We start from the raw sequence: 25,367 nt of genomic DNA, 5'->3' as shown, positions 1-25,367 counted from the left end.
GCCAATGACATTTTGGGATGTATAAGTAGGGGCATAGTGAGCAGATCGAGGGACGTGATCGTTCCCCTCTATTCGACATTGGTGAGGCCTCATCTGGAGTACTGTGTCCAGTTTTGGGCCCCACACTACAAGAAGGATGTGGATAAATTGGAGAGAGTCCAGCGAAGGGCAACAAAAATGATTAGGGGTCTGGAACACATGAGTTATGAGGAGAGGCTGAGGGAACTGGGAATGTTTAGTCTACAGAAGAGAAGAATGAGGGGGGATTTGATAGCTGCTTTCAACTACCTGAGAGGTGGTTCCAGAGAGGATGGTTCTAGACTATTCTCAGTGGTAGAAGAGGACAGGACAAGGAGTAATGGTCTCAAGTTGCAGTGGGGGAGGTTTAGGTTGGATATTAGGAAAAACTTTTTCACTAGGAGGGTGGTGAAACACTGGAATGCGTTACCTAGGGAGGTGGTAGAATCTCCTTCTTTGGAAGTTTTTAAGGTCAGGCTTGACAAAGCCCTGGCTGGGATGATTTGATTGGGGATTGGTCCTGCTTTGAGCAGGGTGTTGGACTAGATGACCTCCTGAGGTCCCTTCCAACCCTGATATTCTATGATTCTATGTCCATCTGAAGTGTTGGTGTGTCCCTCAAAACACAATCTGACTAGGGTAACAAGTGCTGCTGCTAAGTGTGATAGCCGTTTGCTTTATGCAGTGTTGTTGCAGCTGTGTTGGTCCCAGGGTATTAGAGAGACAAGGTGGGTGAGGTAATATCTTCTATTGGACCAACTTCTGTTGGTGAGAGAGACAAGCTTTCAAGCTATACAGAGCTCTTCTTCAGGTCTGGAAAAAATGCTAACAATGTCACAGCTCAATACAAGATTGAACAGATAGTTTAGCATAAGTAGTTAGCTTATGGAGTAAGAGACATGTCCTCTGATGACTGAACATCTTTCACCTTAAAGCTGTGCACTGTCCTTGTGCATGGAAGAGGGCAGAAAAGCCCTGACCACAGAAGTCAACAAGAGTCTTTCCATTGACTTCTTTGGGCTTTGGATAAGGTCCTAAGAGAAAAAAAGAAGATTTGCATATGACACTATATTTTCTATTGCCAGTTAGATTTTTCAGCTGCCTGTTAGTTTTAAAGTCCTTATCTGACACCAGTGCTCTCATCTGGTATGGTTTGCGCAGAGCAAGTTTTACAGTAGCAATGCTTAATACTAGCATTTCAAAAGTGGCTGGATAATCATGGCCATCGCTTGTACTTGTATTCAATTTAATTAACTTCACTGGCATGACAAGGTGGACAAGTATCACTATGCTTCAAGAATCTCTGTACAAACCAGGCTGAAGGGCAGGAATGGATTAGATGGGTTTTATACGGTGTGCTCATTTTGCATCAAATCCATTTTTGATTCTGTGGCAGGATGAAGTTCAAGTTGTGAGGTTTTTTCTGCTGTCTCCTTTCTTTCTTCTAGAGTTACATGGGATTTCTCTCTCTCGCTTTGGGTCTTAGTGAGAAGTCTTTGGCTATTTCGAAGGTGGGGGGAAATAGCTCTCTCATCTTTCTTTGTATATTCTTCCTGCAAATGGCTACTTCCCGATGACATGTGTTTGGCTGGTGGAGAGTTTGGGACCATAGTGCTGCACTCCCCTCTCCTTCCCTCCCCACATCCCTGTCATGGCCTGGAGTAATATTTTGATGAGGGCAAACAGCTAAATTATCAACTGTTGGAGGGCAAGTGCCTGTTCATAGGTCACCTAGGGCTAGCCCTGGGAAAGATGCATTTTTCCCGAAAGGAAAAAAGAATTGATACAGTAATAAATCATCATTCTGCTCTAAGAACACTGGGGACTGTGAGTAGCCACCTTTTCCAATCTACTCTAAAAACAAAGTCCTCCCACACTATGTAAAGTCCAAACTCACATCCCTCCTGGGGTTTGGCTTTATTTCTAAACAATCAGATATCAACGATGAGCTCAAACCTACCCCACAGGCTTGGCAGCTCCTAAGGTTCCTCCCTCAGGACTGCCCACCCACATCCTAGATTTTTTCCGTCTAGGCAGCCACTGTCAACTCCTTTATGTTCAGGCAGGGCAAGGAGTCACTGGCTATACTGACTCAGCAGAATCCACTTACTCCTCCCGCAACAAGCTCAACACCTGCCAACAGAGTGGGGCTTTTCAGGCAAATACCAGCCACCTGTTTCAGGAAAATCTACAGCCTGATAAAGAACCACAACAGAAAAAGAATCTGAGGCTTCTCCATGGGCAATTTGTTTTATGTTCCTTCCACAGTCTTGCTCTTTTATCACAGTGCAGTTGAAATCAAAGTCGTCTTTCTCTAAATCATCCTTGTTTACGTACTTCACTCCTCACCAGGACACCCATATGAGAATCAAGCATGGTGGAATAGAAGCCACATAGAATTGAACTGGGGAGATTTGATGAATGTGGTGGACCAAGATTTCAAACTGGAAAAGCCAAAAATGTACCCAAAATATTCTGTGGGATGACCACAGCTTTACTTCAGCAATTTCTTAAAACCAAGTCAAGTCAAGTTTATTGTGGCCTTTGGAGACATGCTTGATGTCCAGCCAGGAGGCTTCTCCGCCTTTGCATTCCATCGTCTTCATAAATGCAATCATTGACATTATGTTCTAAGTTTTTGGTCCTCCTTGTACAGGAGCCAAGATATTGCAATTAGAGTGCTCAGATAAGAAGTTATAATTATACTAAATCAACTGAATGTCTTTGGCAGATGGCTAAGTGGAGGTTGGGACGGGTTGAAAAATGGTGAAGAGAAAGGGAAACTTTGGGCCAGATTCCAATCTCTCTAACAATGGTGTAAATTGAGAACAACCCTTTTGGCTTAGACATCCTCTGGTTTTACAGCAGAGTAAATTAAATCAAATCCCATCCCCGTCTTCTAGTATTACTATTCACTGCTGTTCGTAGTTGCGAGAATCATTTGTTTGTCATATTTGTTTATACTGCATAATTATATTACTGAGCCATTAATGAGCACAATTTAATCAATCATTTTCTGTTTAGAATACACAGTAGAATTATTTTTCATGCTTACAAAGACAAAACATCCTGAAGATGTTCCATAGAAATTCTCATCTCTGACTTACCTCCCTTACCATTAAAGTCCCTTCCCTGGAAATAGTGCTAAATGTATCTGCATGGGATGTTTCTAGACCATGGGATGCCACCATTCCTAGGTTGTATGGCTCATTGCTTCCAGGAACTCCTGTTGGTCTGGTGGTAAAATGGAAAACATTAGTGATGCAAATTTCTGTCATTAATGTAGAAAAATGTATTATTTCTTCTGCATTTTATTTCAAGATAGAATATGACGGTGTACCACAAAGGACCTAAGGCTATGTCTACACTGCATGTTAAGCTCTTGGGACCCCATGAGTGGGGAGGGTCCCCAAGCCCAAACATCAACACAGTAATTTTTAGCCCTGCAGCCCAAACCCCACAAGACCAAGCCAGCCATGCCAGCCACAACAATGCTGGGGGTCTTTTATTCCACTGTAGACATACCCTGTGGGACCTGGGCTTGTGGACTCAGTGTTTCCAAGCCAGTGCTTGAGCATCCACACTACTTGGTAAACCTGGGTTTATGATTGCTGGACCCGGATCTCACAGCCATGCTGACATATGCATACTGCACTATGCAGACCTTCTGACTTGGGGCTGCAGCTTGACCTGCATCCACATCGTAAATGACAAGGCTTGCACCTGAGTCACAGTGGGACTCGGGCTCTGACTCACCCCCCTAGCCAGGTCCTAGGACCCAGGTCTTGAGTGTTTGCTGATCTGGGTGAGACTGATTTGTCTGTGAACAGAATGGGAACTTGGGCTCAAACCTGAGTCAGAGCCCAGGCTTAGTGTGCAAGGTAGACAATCTTATTACTATTCTGGCACTAAGAGTAAGGATCAGGTTGTGGTGAATTTTCACTGCTTTCTCTTTATAGGGTGTCATTCATTTCTTGCCTATTGTAACCTTGCTCATTCTGTTCTTGTATGCACATGCACCTGATTGTAACAGCAAAGAAAGTCTAACTGTCTACTTGGAAGCTAATGCAAGCAAAGTTTTATGATCAACCAGTACAAGTGATATTTCTAGAGAGAAAATCCTTCAGTCTTTACAAATACAAGTAAAAGGGCAAGAGACAGAGGTTGGATTCTCTAGTCTGTTAAAGTCACTTTGCATCATGCGATTGGCATAAAGTGGCCAGAGATAGCCAGTGAAGAATTTGCCCTATGTAGAGGGGGGAGCAGAAAGGGCATGTCAGGGACATTCTAGAGGCGGTTTGGTGGAGCAGAGCTCCACCATGCCTGATCCTCCTCTGGCATAAGGTGCCTTGTCTACTGTGTGAATTAAGGGTATATTGCATTCATGCTTTAAACTTGTCTGCATGTAAGATACTGTAGTGTGCATATATATATAAAGGGCTCCCCCTGCCTACCTCTTTATGGCAGGGGTCTCCAACGCGGTGCCTGCAGGTGCAATGGTGCCCGCCGGGGCAGTTGTGTGCGCCCGCAGGACACTGCGCCGCCAAAATGCCGCCGCTGGGTGCGGCCACGGAAGAACCGCCTGCCGAAATGCCACCAAGAAGCGTTGCAGTTTCTCTGCGGCATTTCGGCGGCGACGCTTCTTGCCGCTGCCGCTTCTCGGCGGCATTTCGGTGGCGGGGTGTCTGGCGCCCACCACAGTCTTCTGGGAATAGGAGTATGCTATTCCCACAGAAAGGTTGGGGACCACTGCTTTATGGTATTACAAAGTGCTCTCATGACTTGATTGGACAGCAACAAGCCCTGCAAGCCACAATTACTGTTCTCCTGGTATCATCAAAACAAGAAAGGGAAGTACTTTATCATGCTAGAAATACAGTGATAAGGTCTTATAGATATATTATAAACAAAGCACGATAGTTTAAGCTGTGTTTTTAATACATATTTAACACATAGCATTTTCCCTCATGGTATGCATTAGAATTGGACTAAGTTTATCGTGGTGCTGAGTAAGTACAAATATGTCAAACCAGTGGTTGCACTTCATTCTTCATCACATTCAGCCCTGGAGTGCTCATGACTTGATCCTGCATGGTGCTGAGTGCTGTCAACCCTTACTGGTATAGTGGGGCCACACAAAAATACAACTGAATTCAGAGGGCAAGGGCAAACCAAGCAAGGATTAAGCAGGACTGTCTATATTACAAAACATGTCAACAGCTGTTATGAAGTTGTTGATGAGTCCTGCAACTTCGCATTAAGAATGCTTTCATTGGGTGTTTTCAATCAACACAGAGCAATCTGTTTTTAAATGCATTATTCAGGTGCACACCTCCTTCTCAATGGCTACTGTTGCCAAACAGGCCACTTTGGGCAGTGCCCATAAAAACGTGCGTGAACCAATGCACATGCAATGTCCCACCTTTTGTCCACAGAACATTGCTTATGTCATGCGTGTGCACCCATTTGTGCCCAAAGCCTGTAAGTGTGCCCGAATGTTTATTGGCATGTGTGTTCTTGATGTTTAGATTCTGAATCACATTCACAACTGGTATCAGCAGGTGAGTTATCCCAGCTGTGAATTTGATGCCTTACCTATAATTTGCCCTGTCATGTATATGGCAATCACTTTGGGAACATCTTCACTGCAGTTAACTCACACTCTTATTCAGGTGTTGCCCCTAATCTCCCTCCCAAGTTTGGCAGTGCTGTAAGCCTGGTTGGGTTGTGGGTTAGAGTTTGGGTGCCACTTTCACTTGGGCTGGTAACTCACCCATTACGGATATAGATTAAATCCCTTGAGTGCTGATAGTCTCTAATACTTTCCCACAATTCCCCCTCTCACCCTGTGTGCCCAGGAGAGACAAGTTCTCCCACAATTCATTGGGAAAGAATCATAGAGCGCTCACCTTACTGCAGCACAAAAACCATGATATACACCCCCAGAAGACCAAGTAACACACTCACAGCATGAGTGAGGACACAGTAACTCAAGTGTGGCTTTGCAGTGTGGCTACTCATACCTGGGTTAGACTAACCTAGGGGTCCCGACCACCTGCGTTAACTCTGCAGCAAAGACATACTTTTTGGGACTACTGGTAACATCCTGCACTAATCTCATAACAACTGCAATACCCAAGTACAACGAGTGACTTGCAAAGAAGTCACAACCTTAATGCTGTAGTACATGGATTTTAAGTCTGTAACTCCCCCCTGTTTATTTCATTCTTCCCATGCCAGTGATGGTCTATGGTTAAGCCAGTGAACTGGGTCCCAGGAGAGCTGTGTTCTAATCCTGCCTCTACCACAGGATTCTTGCTTGACCTTGCACTCATCACTGAAGGCCAGATCCTCAGGTAGTTGAAATCAGCATAGCTCCACTGAAGTCAATTTACGCTAGCTGAGGATCTGGCCCTTCCTCTTTTTGTGCCTCAAATCCCCATTTGTTAAAAAGGATTCATAATACTTTGCTATCTCAGAGGGGGGTTGTGCAGATAAATTCATAAATCGTTGTGAGGGGCTCAGATACTATGATCAGGGCCACAGAATAGCTGATAAAGATCAAATGAGAATTGAGGGAGTGCCACGCCTCACAGGGGGCACTCAACATATTTGAGGATTGGGCCCTCAAGCATTGTCTGTTGTGGTTCTGGAAGATGAAAAGCATGTACAGTTATTATAGCAACTACAGTAGGCCTGATCTGGCTCTCACTGAACTCAGTGGGAGTTTTGCTGCTGAGTTCAATGGGAGTAAGATCAGGCCCATTAATTTTAGGGCAATGCTGAGAATTTGATCTCTCCCAGTAAATAACTTTCCAATTGGCCTTATGAAATGACTGATTTTCAGAATCAATGAATCATCCCACGTTGTGACTGAGCTCCTAGGACCAGTCACTGAATTCAGAAAGATGGAATATTGGCACCACCACACCAGAAGCAATAGGAATAGGAAGGTCAGTGCAATATTACATGGTTCTCAAACTCTTCCACAATGCAGACCACATCTTAGCAGAGAGTGTCCTATGGTCCTCTCTCTTTCCATTCATGACTGCACTGTGGCAACTATAATGACTGCAATTGCATGGAAAGTAAAATCAATGAAGTATTGATGCATTTTTAACTTAAAATTCTCGGTGAAGAGCCTAGACAGTGAAGCACATGGCAGTAAGAAGGAGGAGCTAGCCCATGTGACCTGCTAACTCTCCAACGACTACCAACTCTCTTTCTACCAAAGACTACCAGCAGGCCATTGGACTGTCAGTGGCCCATGGACCAGTTTGGGAACAGTTGTGCATCAAGGTAAAATTATAATTTCTTGAGGAGAAAAACATTTTGCAATTTCATAGCCTCGCCCTCAAATAATTGGTCTCTTACATAAGTCTTGGGATGTCACTGACAGGCACTGTCCCATCGTGCGTTTCACTTTCACCATCCTCCTCTTCCTCTTCACTGCTTTCCGATTCCTCGCTGGAGGAAGAGTAGTCAGTCACCTTTTTCAGAGGGCGATTGGTCTCTTCGATACGCAGTTCCCTCAACTCTTTGGCTAATGCAGTCAGGTCCTAAGGGGAGGCAAAAAAAATGAAAAGCCAACGTGAATTGTATTTAAAGCAAGAAAAGTATCACACACATCTCTTCGAAAGCCAATGCTACAAGCACAAGCAACAAGATATAGCAAAACAGAATTATTACAAACATCAAACAAACATAACACAATGTTTGTAGCGTGTAGCATTTATTAAACAAAATGAAACTGACTTTATGCTTGTTGAAAATCAATAGCCAACCTATTTTTTAATATCTTTGTGTGTGTGTGTGTGTGTGTGTATAAACACATATATATATACATGTCAAAATTATATTTGTTGAAAAGGTGAAGTTCAGTCACCATCATAGTAAACTGGAAAATAATGTTATTTCAAAGGTAGAGCGCTGCAGGAGAAATTCTCCAAACCTGTCTTCTTCTAAGCCTTTCAAAGACACACCATAATGGTATTTGCTCTGTTATAAATGCCATTGGAAAGAAAGCAATGGCCGCATTTCCAACAGAATGGTGCAATCCCCAAGGCAAGATCTATTTCAATTATCAGTCTGAGTTGGCAGGAAGTTGCCGGGAAGCAGTGAGACAGCATCAGAGTTAAACTGCTCAGCTCACTGCAGCACCAAGTTTGATGAAGTTTTTGAGTCATGGCTCTGAGTCAGCCACAACAATTTAAAAAAAAAAAAAGCCCTTAGCAGAAACAGCTTAAAGTGAAAAGGTACAATACTGTACCTCCTGGCCTGAAAATTAAGGAAAAAATGAAAAAGAAGTAGAAGTTATAAAAAAAAAAGTCATTTTTCAGTTTACCATGACTTTGATGAAACCTTAGACCTGACAGTTATATAAAATAGACAGTTACTTAAGTACAAGGGACATTGCAGGCACAATGTAGAAAATAGACTTTTTATTATCTTACATGCTTTTATAGCAATGCAGGGGGAAGCAGTAGGGCAAAAAGAAAAGCATGAGAGCTCTAATTAGAATGGGTTAGACAAAGCATGCACATGACGAACAACGCATTGCAATTGTCAGTCTTACCATTTCTCCCTATATTAGTGACCGATGTAGCCATCAGTGCATTCGGTCAGAGATAAAGGATTAGGGAGAAAGAAACTCATTGAAAAATACTAAATTCCACAATTTTCTTATGGCCATATTCTCTCTCTACTGTATTCCACAAATCTCCAGTATACTGTTCCAGCAGAGTGACTAGGATAACAATATTAATTAAAATTGTACAGGGAGGTCTTAAAATTTACCCCTTGGCAGGAGAGAAAAAAAATATGAAAAACATATAATTGAGACTGAGAACCCAGTTTATTTTTAAAAGAGAAGCTGTAATATTTTGCAGAGCAAATTTTATTTTAGTTGTTTGTTATTCCTGGCTTAAGGATGTAATAAATGCTTCGGGCATCATTCGGATTAGAAACTCAAAATGAAGCCCTTACAGTGTTAAGTGAAATAAGTAATCTTTCATCCCTAATTCCACACAGATCAAATAAAATGCTTTATTGACATTTAAATTTGCCCTAAAGTCAGACCTAATTGGTGCCTGTTGCAGTGAAAAACCATCAGAAACTGTCAATCATTTGAAGGGGAAAAAAAGAAACAGCATGACTGTTTCACACTTCCGAGGGGATTTTTATTAATATCATGGTTTTAGGTCAGTAGTCTTTATCTCAATGCAATGACTTAGTATGGAGACATGCCTACATGCTGCTCCCAGTTACACCCTATTGACTAGCAGCTATAACCCGTTTGATTTACTCCCGTGCTACCATACCAAATTCATTTGAGGTCAGTGTAACCAAGTTTAGATTTTGGCAGTCCCTGTACATACACTTCTGATTTCTGTGGCAGCAAGACATCCACTTCTGGGAAGGACTTTTTCCTCTCTCACACTTTTCTGTGCCCAGCCATCACTAAGCATGAGCAACATGTCCACAGAAGAAACTTGAGGATCATTTTTTAGGTCAGTGTAATATTGACATAAATCATTTCATCCATGCTTTGAGAAACAGATAAGAACGTATTCCATATTAAAGAGCATGGTTAGGGGTTCATGACTGAAAATAGAGGGCCATATTCTAAGCCCATTAAAGTCATTGGAAAGACTCACTGAGTTCAGTGGGCTTTGACCAGGTCCCATAAATGTCAGTAAAGTAAAATAAAAATAAAATTAAAATTCAGGTTCTGTTTTATAGGAAATAATACCTTGCTTTTCTATAGTGCTTTTTCATTTATAGATCTCCAAGCACTTTACAAAGGAGGTGAGTCATTATCCCCATTTTAAAGATAGGGAAACTGAGGCACAGAGTGGGAAAGTGACTTGCCCAAGGTTACCCAGCAGGCTAGTGGCAGAGTTGGGAATAGAACCAAGGTCTCCTGAATTCCAGTCTAGTGTTCTATCCATTAGGCAACACTGCCTCAGATATGCTACATTTCTCACAAAGACAGAATGTTGCTCGTCCCTTTAAGAAAGGATCTTTATTATGACTAAAGAGAGAATATGGTATTTAAGAGTTTATTTCCAATGCCAATAACTTGGTGACTGCAATATAGTCAAATCCATAATCATGATGACTAATCAATCAAGCAGCTTCTATGGCTTGTTTGTTTGGTTTTCCTAAACTGATGAAATAAGATTAAATGAAGATTTGAACTATCTAAAGATGTTTTCAGTCTATAGTCAAAAACCTATTCATTAAGTAATCACTTTTCATCAAACTGGTTAGATTTCCCCCCAAATTTCTTAAGCAGTATAAAAGAAAACTGCAAAACAGCACCTCTTTTCTCCCTACATTTTAGGACTAGCACCAATTATTTCCAAGTATCAAGGGACCAGATTGTGAAAAACTGGTCTCCATTTTCACACCTGCAATTTCCAAGCCAAGGTAACTGTGCATATTAAATTGCATCTGCATTATCTCTGCTCACAAACTGCAGCAACCAAGAGATTTAAATCTGAGCATGGAACTCTGGTTTCTTAGGGCCATCCAACCATTCTTAAAGACACTGAAAAGTAATTTATTCTACAAGTAGTTCCATTTAAATTAATCAGGTTGCTCCCACGGTAAGGTACAACCTCAAAGTAATAGTGACAGAATCTAGTACTTAGAAAACAAGCATGTAACATCTCTCAATGTCAGAAAAGTCTGGGAGTGTTACAATCCTTCAGCCAGACACAGAGTTCATTAACATAAATATATTATCAGTCTGCTATAGTCATCATCAACAGATAGTTAACAAGTATTGTTTAATACCAACTTAATTAGTTTTTAATATATAATTTTAAAATTATAGTCGCAATAATACTCACAGCATCAGACAATACCATAAGATAATCAATATTTTCCAGTGTAAGCTTTGCCGTGGGGTGGTTAATTCTCTGATGCTATCATTTTCTCTAGATAATCACTTTGTAGGGTTTTACTGATTCATCGCCTCAATCTTGGACCAAACCCCCCCCAATCCAACAGCTAGAAAGGAAGTGCTCTTTAGCACCAAATATATGTTTGAAATGTTATTACTGAAGATGACATAACATATGAGATAGCACTATCAGTGCAGTTAAAAAATTACTCTTAATTGCAAAGACTTCTTTAGATTTAATATTTTCTGGAAACAGGTCAGTTCAGTTTCCAGAATCACAAAGCTCATTTAACTTGAGTTTTACATTAATGTTGCCCCTATCTGGATATTGATTTAAGTGTTTTCATTAGCAAGCCCTCTCATTAAACAAAATGCATTGCTCATGTTCAAGTCCAAGAGAACTAGCTAGCTATTTTCTCTTATTTCTTCTACTTTTTATAGTAAATCATTTTAGAAAGGGGTCACTTACCACTGTACGTAGAAATGCAAGTTATCAGTGCAGTTAACAACAGAAGTTAATGCATGTTCAAATATTTGTAAGACATTTCATAAATACTAGATCAGAAATGTACTACTGACAATACAGTCTTTTCCGTGTATATATTTAAGACTTCAGCATTGTTAGATGTACAAATCTGTTTCAATAATATTTACATATGGTAAGAATTGTAAAATTCATATAACTTAATTTCTGTGTTTAAAAATATGGATGGGCAGTAAGACTGGCACTGCCAATCAACACTCATTGTAGCAACACTAGGTTTGAGCCTTCTAGATTCAACCCAGTTATCTGAATGCAATTGCACTGTGGGTACTGGTAAAGTGGTGGATAGGTTTGGAAGCCAACATAAAATCTGTCATTAAATGTGAAGATAGACACAGCTCAGGTGAACCCAGATCTCATCAGCTATATTAGTGAAATCCACGTGCAGAACCTGGCAAGAAGCAGCCACCTCGCAAACCAGCTCTGAAGGTTTGCTGCATTTGCCTGACAACATTGCATAACTTTGGGCCTAATCCTGCAGGGTGCTGAGAGACTTCAACTCCCACCAAAGTGAAGGAGAGTTGAGTGCACTTAGGCGCTCACAAGAGAATTGCTCAGCACATGGCAGGGTTTGGCCCTTTATTAGCATTTCTATATAGTATAAATTCACTCCTACTCTGATGTATTAGCTAGAAATATTTTGTGGCATCATAAATACAACTGCATTAAGTGACATCTGTATGTCAGAAAAGGTGCTACCATGACTGTCCTAGCAGATGAGATTTCATTAGCCACAGCAGGGACAATGACTGTGCAAGCTTCAACCTATACTGCCCACTTATGTACTCTAACCTTATTCTGCATGGAGCTCCTCTAGGGACTGCAAGAGAGTATCGCAGAATCCACATCCATTGAATCCTTGCTCTTGCCATTCAGGCTGCCAACAAATTGTGGCAATGTTTAGTGAAGTCTTCTTCACTCAGAATCAGACAGAGCCAATCAAATCATTGCTTGGGGGCAAAGGATTCCATATTCCACCGTCACTTCTGAAATATCTGAGCTCCATGCCTACTAACCGTTTTCCAAAGAAGTGGAAGTACCAGTTTTTTTGGTCCTAAAATGAACCCAGGTGAGTTTACACTACCAATAAAACACAAATGGTTTTCCATTCAGCAAGTGTGTTTTAACACGTCACCACCAAATTCACATTATACTGGGTTAGATGGACCATTGGTCTCACCCAGTATGGCCACTCTTATGTTCTAAAATGAGTAGCAGCTTTGCTCTGTTTACAGTCCCATAGAACTCAATGGGGGGTACCAGCAGAGTAAGGTACTACTCAACATGAGCAAAGACATTGGAATCTGGCCCTGTTTTCTCCCCTTAAAGTGCTAATTTGGGACTTTGTCTATATTTGGGATTAGACCCAATTCCAGCCAATGGTATAGCTGCAATTGGTACAGGCTTCACTTGTGTAAAGCCCACACATAGGCAAGAAAAACAGCGATTTGGACCAGTTGTGCTTTCCCAAAGCAGGGCAAGCTCAAGTAGTGTAAGTCATTGCTTTCCTTGTCTGCACTTAGGGTTCTGCCATTCATCAGTGCAAACCCCAAGTATACACAAGGCCTTAAAAGGTATAGGTATTCTTAGCTGGTGTCAATCAGCACAGCTCTGCTAACTACAATGCTAATTTGTACCAGCTGAGAATCTGGCTCATAATATTATAAACTAATATTTCACCTGTGATTAACCAGCTCCCTAAAGTTATCGTGCAATAGCCAGAGCAATGCAATCTCAGAGCATCAGCCCTGACACATGCTGTCAACAAGAATGATTGTTATTAGGACATGGCTTCATTTGAAAAGCAGATAATTCTGCTCTTAGTTAAATTTGTGCTTCCCATTGAAACCAAAGGGGTCAGATCGGGTGTAACAGAGCAGAATCTGGCCTTTGCTGCAATCCATTGGGACAGCCTTTGTCAGGGTAAGAAAGTTCCAGTCTCAGTTTATTCGCTATATAATCCACAGAACACTGATAAAGTGATTTGCTCTGCTCATGAAGGTTCATAGTACAGCAGTTCTTGGTTTGGCCTCTGTGCAAGTGGTCTGCAAATGAATTTTGTGAAGCCAAATATACTGAGCAAAATGTATTAACAGATCAATTTCCCCCCCTTAGATTAGCTCACTGTATCTAAATACAATCTTCCAGATCTGAAATCTGAACCATGCTAGCATTGCCATCTTTTTGAATGTAAGCACCAAGAAAACATGGTTTGATATTAAGCTCTAACTAGTCAACCTTGCAAAGGCATGACCAACTAAGAAAAGATATCACTAACCTCATCTATAGCTTTCTTATAGCTCTGGGAGTAAGGGAAGATTAATCAGCATCAGAGGAAACAGATCGGGACAGGAAAAAGCCAGAGGAAGGGCAAGCAGGTTAGAAATAAAATTAGAATTGTTAGCGCAACGCTGTGAAGTGTAAAGAAAAACAACATCAACAAAACATTAATACACATTAAAGGAGAGAAACAGTGGAAATCCATTTGGTTATTGAGCCCAACGCACTCTGCAGTTTTAAAATACAAACATCAGACATAACATTAAACCAGAGACTTTGGAAGGGTTTTTCATGGGCCTTTGCCAAAAAAGTAATAAAATAAAAGGGCACAGAAATTACTGCCAGTTTTTTCTTAAACTGGGGTGACTAGCAACGGCTGGGTAGCAAGCCTTTGAACGCAGCACACCCCCCTCTGCAAGGTTGCTCTAAAAATCACCCTACGATAACACAATGTGAAAGTTTGCTATATACAAACCCTGGCCCCAATCCATCAAAGCGTAAAATTAAGCTGTGCTGAAGTTCTTCTCTTGCCTGGGGCCATTGTAAATCATGCAATCTCTATGCATTAATATATCCCACGGACTCTTGCTATACTGCAGATTTAGAGCCTCAGAACTGGCGATGGGACTGCCTTTGCCTCTTTCTATGGGTTCCTAAGGCTGCGTGATTGCCATTAATGAAAACATGGCAAATTCTACCAATGCATAATTTAAGACTCACAGCAGGTCGGCTTGGTCGTGTCACATCCCTGCTGTCCTCCTGTTTCATCTTAGATGGCTCATGAGGGAGCACAGGTGACCCTTCAGGTTTGGCATTTCCTGGGCAAAAACAAATCACCGTTGTTAGTAGGAGATCAAAGACTTTCACCAGGCAGTAGGATATGCAGAATGATGTTGCGCACCTGTGCACCATGGCACCTCTGAGAAACCTAGTAGCTCCTCATTCATTTCAGGATCCAATTCAAAATGATCCTCCATGTTTTTAAAAACACATAATCCAGTCACAGTCTCTCTGCTTCCCTGTCTGATCCCTCTGCTTGTCTAAGAAACAAACCATCAAACAGCACTTGGCACTTCTAGAGCCCCTTCTATCTCAGATCTTAAAGTGCCTCACAACCTCTAATCCAAAGGTAGGCAAACGGTGTTCTCACTTTACAGAGAGTAAGGTTGTGTCACACTGGCAGAGCCCTGTGTGGAGTGATACAGAAATGTCCAGCTGCAGCAAGAGCATGGGAAAGGATTGGGCTGAGGCACAATCCCACCCGAGCTCCCTGGTGAAGAGAGAGAAAGAGCAAGCAAGCTGCACCGTACTGTGGTAGGGAGCCAGTAAAGAATGGGGACAGCCCATGGCCAGTCTCCTTCGGTGGTGACTTGCAACTTCTGGGATACAGAGAGAGAGAGAGAGAGAGAGAGCAGTACTTGTGCTCCTGAGCTCAGACTGAGGTGGTCCCTGGCTCTTGCAGTACCCTTACATAAGCGTCATGGACAGCCTGGCCCTGAGTGACTTGCCCAAGGCCAGAGAGTGAGACTGTGGCAAAGTCAGAAAAGGATCTCCCAGAGCTGTGATTTGATCACAACTCTATGTAGTCTAGCATTGTCACACCAAACTATCTTGCCATGGTTTTCACCCCTACAGCATCTGTTGCCTCTTGTTTGGAAAATCCTTTCTTGTTTCTCTCTACTTCATCTACCGCTTGGCTGAAAACAGCTCAAATCCTCTCTCCCTCAGCCATCACTTTATTTAATTTGTAATTGTATTACGTGACTCTGTAAAGCCTGTTGCCATGCAGTTTACTTGAAACGGGCTCTCCACGATATAGCTCTATTGCATTGTCCTCTCTCAGTGTAGCAAGAGAATTTATAACTAAACCTAATCCCCATATATGGCACTCTCAACATTCTTGTCCTTTTTCTATTACAGAAACATTCACTCTGCAGAGGAGCTGGGCATATGATAAATTGGAAGCACTGTGTTATCTGATATAGCAAGGACATTATTACTCGCAGAATTCCTCATTAACTAAAAACCAAAAACAGAACAATTGCTGATAAATTACTTTTATTGACTACCTATAGGAGTGATTATTTTAACAAGAGACATGCCAACTTACAGTCAAGGTGGGGGTGAGGTAATGTCTTTTACTGGATCAACTTCTGCTGGTGAGAGAGACAAGCTTTTGAGCTTACACAGAGTTCTTCTTCATACCTGAAGAAGAGCTAAGCTCAAAAGCTTGTCCTTCTCACCAACAGAAGTTGGTCCAATAAAAGACATTAACTCACACACCTTGTCTCTCTCATATCCTTGGACCAACTTGGCTACAAACATATTGCATAAACTTACAGTCAAGTCATAAAAAATTTAAAGCATGGGTGCAGCACTTGTTTTAATGTGCTTTAGTCTGTGGATTTATACTCCAGGGCTGTGAGAGAAATATAGATAAACTGGCTGGATGTGCTTTGGCAACTCCTACTGCGATTAGATGGGGAAAAAAGAAGATTTTCAACAACTATAAGATGCCAGGAAACAAATCAGCCAGGAATGTAAACCCAGTGTAAACATGGTTCTGTTCTGAAAGACTTTTAGAAGAAATAGCTTTGGAGCTAATTCACTTCTCTATGCCCTGGAATGCTCACTGCACACAAATGAAGTAAAACACCAAAAAAAAAAGCTGAATTTGGATTAGAGAAGAAAAAAAGTGAATGAGGAATTCATTATATTTCACTACAACAGAATCCCTATTTCTTTCTATAGGACGATCTTACAACTACATACATAGAGAATATTGGACCAAAACTTTTAGTCACTTTACTTGTAAAATGCTAAGTCAGGTCTATGAGGGTTTTGGACAATAAATAAAGTTCTGTACAAACACAGCCACTTCAGCAGACAATCTGAAAGCACTGTGAAAAGGTGAGTAAGTATCATTTCCATGTTAGAAGGGAAGAAACCGAGGTGTAGGAGAGGAGCCTAATCTCGGAAAAAAACAGTTGTCTAAAATCAGGTGCAACTCCATGGCTTCAGTGGATCTATTTAAATCAGCTTTTCACACACATGAGATCAGATCAGATCCGGGGAGGTAAAGTGACTTGCCAAAGGAGTGGAGAAAGGTTACGGGATCAGGGCCTAAAGCTTAAAAAAGAAGTCATCTCACCTCTGACTCTATTACGTTCACTGGAGCCAGCTTGGGAACCAGGCTGGGATCCTCCCTGGGAACTAGGCTGGGAGCTCGGGGTGCTGGAACTGGAGGAGCTGCCACTACTGGTCCTCTGTAGGGGACTCTCAATGACGGGCTCAGTTCTCCTCAGGTCAGGGTTACTGTTGCACATCAGAATGAAGGAAAACTGCAGTTAGATGGTGTAACTGTTCTGGAGAGTTGGGAGAAAGTCTTCATTCAGTTGGAAGCACTATAACAGGTTAGTGTTATTGAAGCAGCAGGTCCTTTCAAAGTTGACATGAGAGGGTCAGATCTACCATGGTGAAATGCAATACAAGATGACAAAACGACTGTGGAAGCTTTAGTACTGTATAATTCTGTGCATTTCAGAGCCTAAGCATTCTGGGTAAAATTTTCATCGAAGTGACTTTTCAAAAGTGCCTACGTGACTCAGGAGCTTACATTCCATTGCAAGACAGTGAGGGCTTGTCTTCACTACCCAGGAGATCAACGCTGCGGCCATCGATGCAGCAGGTGTTGATATAGCGGGTCTAGTGAAGATCCGCTAAATCGATGGCAGAGCGCTCTCCGGTCGACTCCAGCACTCCAATTCCCCGAGAAGATTAAGGTAAATTGACTGGAGAGCGTCTCCCGTCAATGCAGCGCAGTGAAGACACTGCAGTAAGTCGACCTAAGCTACGTCGACTCCAGCTAAGCGAGCCGTAGCTCACGAAAGCTTATGTTCAAATAAATTTGTTAGTCCCTAAGGTGCCACAAGTACTCCTTTTCTTTTTGCAGATACAGACTAACACAGCTGCTACTCTGAAACCTGGTAGCTGGAGTAGCGTAACTTAGCTTGACTTACCCCAGTAGTGAAGACAAGCCCTGAGACTTAGTCTGGTAAACCACTAAGGATGCATCTGCATTAGGACAAAAGGTGTGGTCTTAATTCGAATTAGCTAACATGTGGTAACTAACACGAGGTAAAATCCAAGTGAAGACAAGGCAGTTTGTACTTTTAATGAGCAGATCAAGGCAAATGCTCTGCTCCCCCACAACCTTTAACTCAACCTGCGATCATGAATGAAAACTGACAACTGCTTTGTCTTCACTAGGATTTCACCTCAAGTTAGTTACCTTGTGTTAGCTAACTTGAGTTGAGAACACACCTTTTTTCCTAGTGAAGACAAGATCCAACTGACTTTAGGCACATTTGAAAAGCAGTTTAGGTGCTTTTGCAAATGCTTCCCGGTATCACTAACTAGTAGTTTCCAGAAACTAAAAGACAACTAGCTGACACAGCAGCCAGGGCCAGACAGAAGCTTTTGCTATGCTAGGCAAACTGGGATTGGTCACGTCCTCATAGCCCCAACAAACATTTTACTGGCTTTAGAAATTTTTTGCCCTAGGAAAAGCCAGGTATGGCAGAGCTAACCCTGATATCATCACCATTCAGTACTGAAGTCAATGGGGCTATGCAAAATGTATACCAACTGACCTTAACTCCAAAAACCGAACAAAATCAAAAACTGCAATTTAAAAGTTACTTAATTTTAAATGTTTAAAAATATTCTGTTTTAAAAAGTAGGGGCTTGCAGATTAGCTATTTTTCCATAATATTTGTTCCCTTGCTAAAATTTGCAACGTGACTGCAAAGTATATTTGCTGGGCATCAACATTCCCAGATCTTCATGGTCTCATATCTCAGCCATTTCAAACGGCAAGAGGCTGAAACCTGACACATAAGTTGCCAGCTTTATCATTTCTCTTTTTCTGTCTCACTCTTTCTTTCAAACACATGCAGAGTTTTAAATTAGAAAAAAAAAAGTGGTTTTGATTTACAGATGCAACCAACATTTCTCAGGGTTTCACGTATCTTTATGGAATTAATCCTTGGCACTTAAATGGCAACAGCAAATATGTTCATGCAGCATAGTACGATACCTTTTTACGCAATGTTTCTGCTAACTGATTTTATTATTCAAAGTCTTTCTGTAAATGAGTGGAAGCTTGTTACATGCAGTTCAAGTAGGACTGAGTACTGACAACAACAGGCGGCAATGCTTCTGCATTATATAAGATGTAATCTGGAATCAAATGCACAGCATCAGCATCAGAACACATGAGAGATACGTGATCCTGAATAATTTAGCCAGGGGTTAAAACAGCACAAATTGCATTTATTGTGCAAAGTCCCATTGCCATAAATGATTTCTTGGCAGGATCAGTTTCATTTGGACTTTGTCTTGGATGTATATTATGTAGAATTACTGTCCAGTGTACCTTGATTTTGCATAGGAAGTTATTAAGAAGATAACAGCAATATTAACATGCTTGTGCAGAATGACAGTAGCTTTCTGTGCATAGGGTTGCCAGGTGTCTGGTTTTTGACTGGAATGCCCGGTCGAAAAGGGATCCTGATGGCTCCGGTCAGCACAGCTGACCAGGCCGTTAAAAGTCCGGTTGGTGGTTCAGCGGGGCTAAGGCAGGCTCCCTGCATGCCGTGGCTCCGTGCGGCTACTGGAAGTGGCGGCATGTCCCCTCCTCCAGCTCCTAGGCACAGGTGTGGAGCCCCCCACCCCAACTGCCAGTTCTGCACCTCCCATTGGCTGGAAACCACTGCCAATGGGAGCTGAGGGGGCGGCACCGGCCCACGGGGCAGCATGCAGAGACGCCTGGCTGTGCCTCCATGTAGGAGCCAGAGGGGGGACATGCTGCTGCTTCTGGGAGCTTCTTGAGGTAAACCCTGTCTGGAGCCTGCACCCCTAGACCCCCCCACTGTGTCCCAACCCCCTGCCCCAGCCCTGATCCTCCTCCCGCCCTCCAAACTCCTCAATCCAAGCCTGAAGCGCTGTCCTATGCCCCAAACCCCTCATCCCCAACCCCACCCCAGAGTCTTCACCCCAGCCAGAGGCCTAACCCCCCCTGCACCCCAACCCCCTGCCCCAGCCTGGAGCCCCTTCCCATACTCTGAACCCCTTGGCTCCAATCCCCAGCCTGAAGCTCCCTCCTGAACCCCAAACCCCTCATCCCTGGTCTCACCCCAGAGCCTGCACCCCACAGCCAGGGCCCTTACCCCCTCCCGCATCCCAACCCCCTGCCTAAGCCCAGAGCCCCCTCCCATATCCCAAAATCCTCATTTCTGGCTCCACCCCAGAGCTTGCACCCCCATCTGGAGCCCTCACCCCCTCCCACATCCCAAACCCCTGAGCCAGCGAGTGAGTGAGGGTGTGGAAATGAGCGAGTAAGGGTGGGGAGAGTGAGTAACGGGGGGGAATGGAGTGAGTGGGGGGCAGGGCCTCAGAGAAGGGGTGGGGCAGGGGCAGGGCAAGGGTGTTTGGTTTTGTATGAGTAGAAAGTTGGCAATCCTATGATGGAAATGCACCATATAGGTTACAATAGAATAACAATTAAAATAATGTTGAATACAAATTAGAGTTTATACAAAGCTGGAAGGAATCCAGAAAAGCAGTGGGGAATGAAAGAACAAGAAGAGAAGATACAAAAATGTTATTGCTGCATTGAATGGTTAATTTAATATATTTTTTGGCATTATTGTAACTGCAGTTGAACAGTTGTGGAATTCTACATTATGCGGTATAGCTGGTGTTGTCTTGGCTCAGATGTTATCTGGTTAGTTGATGAAACTTCTTTTAAAACTTTAGCAACAGCACATTTATCTATACCAGGGGTCTCAAACACATGGCGGCCTGTGGAGATATTTGCTGAGGCCCGCCAAGCTCCCCACGCCCCCACCACCCCTCTCCCAGTTATTTCCTGCAGCTGCCAAGCTCCCCTCACCCACTGCCCCTCCTCCCCCCCAGCGCACCACGTCCCCGCTCCTCTGACTACCTTGAGACACTTCCTGCCACCAAACAGCTGTTTGGCGGCGCTTAGCGCTTTCCAGGAGGGAGCGGGGAGGAGCAGGGAGCCGCACGCTCAGGGGAGGAAGCAGAGAAGAGGCGGGGCAGGGGCAGGGATTTGGGGAAGGGGTTGGAATAGGGGCAGGAAGGGGTGGAGTTGGGGTTGGGACTTTGGGGAAGGGATTGGAATGGGAGCAGAGTTGGGGTGGGGACTTTGGGAAAGGGGTTGGAATGGGGGCGGGGAAAGGGTGGGAAGGGGCAGGGGCAGGGCCAGGGCCAGGGGCAGCGGGGTGGTTGTCAGTGATGCAGCCCTCAGGCCAATGTACGAGTCCTCATGTGGCCCTCCTGGTGATTTGACTTTTAGATCCCTGATCTATACCAACTGCGGTCAGGTCGTTGAGTCTGATAGAAAAACCGGATACTCTTACTCTAGTCAAACAGTCCAATGGTATCATTGTTATTCTAAGTGCTGGCTCTTCCTCGTGTCATGACTATGTACTGGAATATTCCTTGCTTCTAAAAAAATTTCCTTTAGGGCACAGTTAAATAATAGCGAGAGATTCTGTTTTGGGAAATTGAGGATGCTTTGGCCGTGGATAATGGAGGTGACTAAAAGCAAACTGTAACAGGGTTGGCCACCTTCTGAGCACCCCCTGAAGGTCAGAGGTGGCTCTATGGCACCCTACCTCTCTTTTCCCTCTCCAGGGTCCCTTAAGAACTCCACACGGTCTTTCTCCTGGCTACCACCACCCATGCCTGGGGCTGGTCTCATACCAGAAACAGTTCAAACACAGTCCTCAGAGTCCCAAAATGAAGTCCATCACCACATCATAAGTTCATACTCAGTTCTGGCATCTTCTACCACACTCAGAGCTTGTCTTCTGTCTCAATCTGTTCCCCATGAAGCTGCTACTCCCTGTCCTTCCTAGTGGGAGCTCAGCTTTCTGGCTTTGGCTTCCCAGCTCCGGCTTCCCGGCTCCAACCCTTCTCCCAGGCAGGGTCTCTGGCAGGAGCTTCCTGCTCGTTACAGATCTTCTTTGCCACAGCTGCTTCTTCCTGCTTCCTGTTCCTCTCTGGCTCTTTACAGGGAACTTCTGTCTCTATCAATCCCCACTGAGGCTCTTGAAGAGGCCCGGGAGGGCTGGAGCACTTCCTTCTTAAAAAGCCCAGTCCACCCAGTGACACCCAGAAGTAAATGGCCTTTCTGCTCATAACAAAGAATTTTTTCTAAAACAATTTGGCAATACATATTTCTTTGGCTACCCTAGCACCCACCTTACACTGAGCCTGCTATACAGCATTCAGTGCTGCTGCAGAGTGAATCAGACTGGCTGGGAAGAAAAGCTTATGCTGAAAGTCATGACCTATTGGTAATTTGGCTGAGAATATCCTACCTAGGAACATCCAGTTTGAAGCCTTATACCTCATCCTAAGAGGACAAGATAAAGAAAACATGAAACATTTCCATAATACAAAGATATATGGAATACAGATATTTATCCTGAGATTTAAACTGGCATTTCATTTGAAGAGATCTGGAGTTCTGACCATCATACTATCGCAATCTGCAAATCAAAGACAAGATCTCACCTGTCTAAGCTCATTCTTTTGCTTCTGCTATGACTGAACCTGTTGCATTTTCTATTGTTTTAAAAAGCTCAGGGCTAGATCCTATAATGTGCTGTTCTGGTGCACAAGGGGAAAGGGAGAAGAGGTTATAGTGAGGATTAGGGGAAGTTAGGACAGGATCTTTCCTGGGAGTGCTAGGAGTTGGAATGGTTAATAGGCCAACCTGGGCTAACAGAACTGTCTAGTCCCCAACTACTTAATGTCAGTGGCACATGCTAGCCAGGGACACACACTGTTCCTATAGGACCCATTTACCATAATGGGAATGTTGTCATTGACTTGAATTTAAAACAGATTAAACCCTTATTAGACAATAACAATACAGAGTCCCCCCCCCCCCCACAGTCCCCCTGCACTGCTGATGGAATCCTGCTCTGATTAGCAGGGATACTGGACAATGTATCTATGACCATCTCTGCTCACCCCTCAGCATCACTGAGTTAGGCAGAATTTGACCCTCAGTGTGCAGCAGGAAGGAGTTGAGAGGACCAAATCCTGCTTCCACTAAAGTTATGGTGAAATTCCCAATCAAGACAATAGCAGTAGCTGAGAGTCAGGCGCATCTTCTGCATCCAGCTATAAATCTTGGAAAGTCTAAGAACGTAGACATTTCAACTCATCAGGATTTTGCACAGATAATATTAGGAGTCCCAGAGGCCAAATGTTCACAGCCTTTGGTGATGCTGTACAATTCTAATTAATGCAAATCTCAAACTTCATCGAGCTATGGTGGAGATGCAAAGCGATTGTAGTTTATCGTAAATCCATGTTAAAAGAGAGCAGAGAGTGCTTTATTTTTTAAATTTTGACTAGATTTATTGACAAGACGACTAAGGACTGCATCCTAGGAGTTTTACTAAAATCATTGGTTTGGTGTTTGTTACAATGAGACTCTCTGTTTCCCGCAACAGCAGTATATAGATTGCGGTAATCCATCCATTGAATGCAGTGGGCACTGGCTCATGACCCAGTGACCCCGCTTCCTTTGTGAGGCTCACAAACCAGGGCACCAGGAAGAAAATTATAAAACTAACAGACAGATTCATTAATATTTTTTTCCCTTTCCCACATGGCCTCCCGTACCTTGCTCTGATGGGCTGTGATCCTAATCTAGTTCCCAACACAGTGCCATTCCCAGGAGAGTTCTTTCTCGCTAGTGCTGGGGATATGGAAGTTGTTCGCTGAGGCACCTGAAAGAAAATTGAAAGCGTCACAGCTATTAGGACTGTACAATTGAACTTGGATATTCTCTTCATGCATTTGGGGGAAGATCAGGTTTCGGCAGGTTTTCGAGCTGGATATGTAATTACTTTTCCACTGAGAGAGATGAAATATTTACAGCAGTTATAAAACACAAAGTTCTTGGCACGTACAAAGAATCATAGATGTCTGAGACAGGAAAGACCTGAAAAGTCATTTATTTTATCCCTCGTAGGGCAGGGCCATTCCCAACAATATAGTCGCCTGAAGTCTAAAAAAAGCAGGTGTTAATATCAAGCGGTGAGCACCAAAATTAACAAAAAACACATTCAAAACAGAACAGTCCTAAAATCTGGACTAATCAGAAAGCTCAATGTAGTAGCTCTTAGAGCTACTTGTTCAGGTAAAAATAAATTACTTGTAATAATACCACAGAGGTAATGCGGCCTAGTGGTCAAAGACAAAGGATGGGAAGAAGGAAGGTCCCTGCGTGGACTCCAGGCTGAGCCATTCAACTACCTTGATCAAGTCACATGAATTTTTGGCCTCAGTCATTTCAGCTGTACAATTAGCTGAAAGCCAGATGTCACTGAAAACCAGATGTTCAAATTAGGACGGATCACCTCAGATATCCCAAAACAAACAACATTCCATAGTAAATAAGGGCTTCTGGACTCAGCACCTTTTTACACAAGGCTAGAACCTTGACCTTGACTCACTCCACTGTAATTTTGAGCTCTCTGTGTGCCTGTTACACATCAGTATCATACAGGATGTTACGCAATACTTCGGCCCTATAATAAGAATGAGGTCATTGCTTACCTGTGGAACTCCCTGCCACGAGATGAGGCAGAAGCCAAAAGCTTAGTAGGATTCAAAAAAGGATTAGACATTGCACTGATAATGGGAAGATCCACATATTATGTTAGATAGTTAAAAAAATTATTTTAGGCTAAGAGAGAGCGATGTCTTCATGTTTCAGGGCATAGCAACCAATAAATGGTTAGATTAAGAAGAAATCTCCTCCATGGATAGATTATTCCCTAGTTGTCTTTTTCTGAGCTTCTTGCACCTTCTTCTAGAGCATCTGGTTTTGAAAACTGTCAGGCACAAGGCACTGGACCACAAAGGCCTATGGTCCAATCAGGTATGACAACCAAAAGTCTGCTAGCTTTTATCCATGTCCCTGTAATGTCTCCAGCAAATACTAGGTAAGCAAGGAAACAGCTCGCCCTGGATCAGCAAAAAGAAATGGGCCACAGTGTCTGCAATATGCTATTGATACCCATCTCACAAGCTCCAACAATATCCTTACATACTGTTTGAACAGAGGGGCGACAAGACTGGCCCTAAGAGACTCTGCAAGTGAGAACCCTGGGAGGACAGCAATTACTCTTCGTAATCTTTCGGTAGACAATGAATGAAAACAATTCAAAACAACTCCCATCCATCTCTGCCAAGTCCTCCAGAAGAGTCGGCAGCTCTTCCCAATCATAGTAGTATTGAAGAACACCGATAGGATGATCAGGCAGCTCACCGCTGTCCATTACTCTGAGTAGAACATGCAACCTGTGCCAGGTCTGAATCTCAACTGATTGGATTCCAAAAACACTGGAGGGTAGCCGATGTTGCCAGAGTTGGGCAGCTGACATCTTCTGAATCACATTAGTAAGGAAAGGCAAGACACTGCACGGTAACTGGTCAGAGCGTTAGCATCAAGAGATGTGCTTTCACCAAAGGATTATCATATTTAAAAATTACTGCCAGCTT

The 25,367-nt window shown here is 43.1% G+C and overlaps 1 protein-coding gene across 6 annotated transcripts in view; it reads right to left on the bottom strand.

Moving 5' to 3' along the window:
• TNIK (TRAF2 and NCK interacting kinase) overlaps nucleotides 1-25,367 on the bottom strand; it is a 302,103-nt gene that overhangs the window by 26,061 nt on the left and 250,675 nt on the right. For all 6 annotated transcript variants that reach the window (XM_074963574.1, XM_074963569.1, XM_074963575.1 and 3 more), the window contains 5 exons: nucleotides 23,481-23,587; nucleotides 16,903-17,066; nucleotides 14,472-14,569; nucleotides 7,393-7,577; nucleotides 3,126-3,252 (listed from right to left, as the gene is read on the bottom strand). In XM_074963574.1, the coding sequence (XP_074819675.1) occupies nucleotides 3,126-3,252; nucleotides 7,393-7,577; nucleotides 14,472-14,569; nucleotides 16,903-17,066; nucleotides 23,481-23,587 (681 nt within the window). The remainder of the gene's footprint in view (nucleotides 1-3,125; nucleotides 3,253-7,392; nucleotides 7,578-14,471; nucleotides 14,570-16,902; nucleotides 17,067-23,480; nucleotides 23,588-25,367) is intronic.

Source organism: Natator depressus, chromosome 9, assembly GCF_965152275.1.
Source record: "Natator depressus isolate rNatDep1 chromosome 9, rNatDep2.hap1, whole genome shotgun sequence".
In the NCBI taxonomy this organism is placed as follows: Eukaryota; Metazoa; Chordata; order Testudines; family Cheloniidae; genus Natator; species Natator depressus.
The sequence above is the reverse complement of the archived record's forward strand: the minus strand, read 5'-3'. Positions and strand labels throughout refer to the sequence as shown.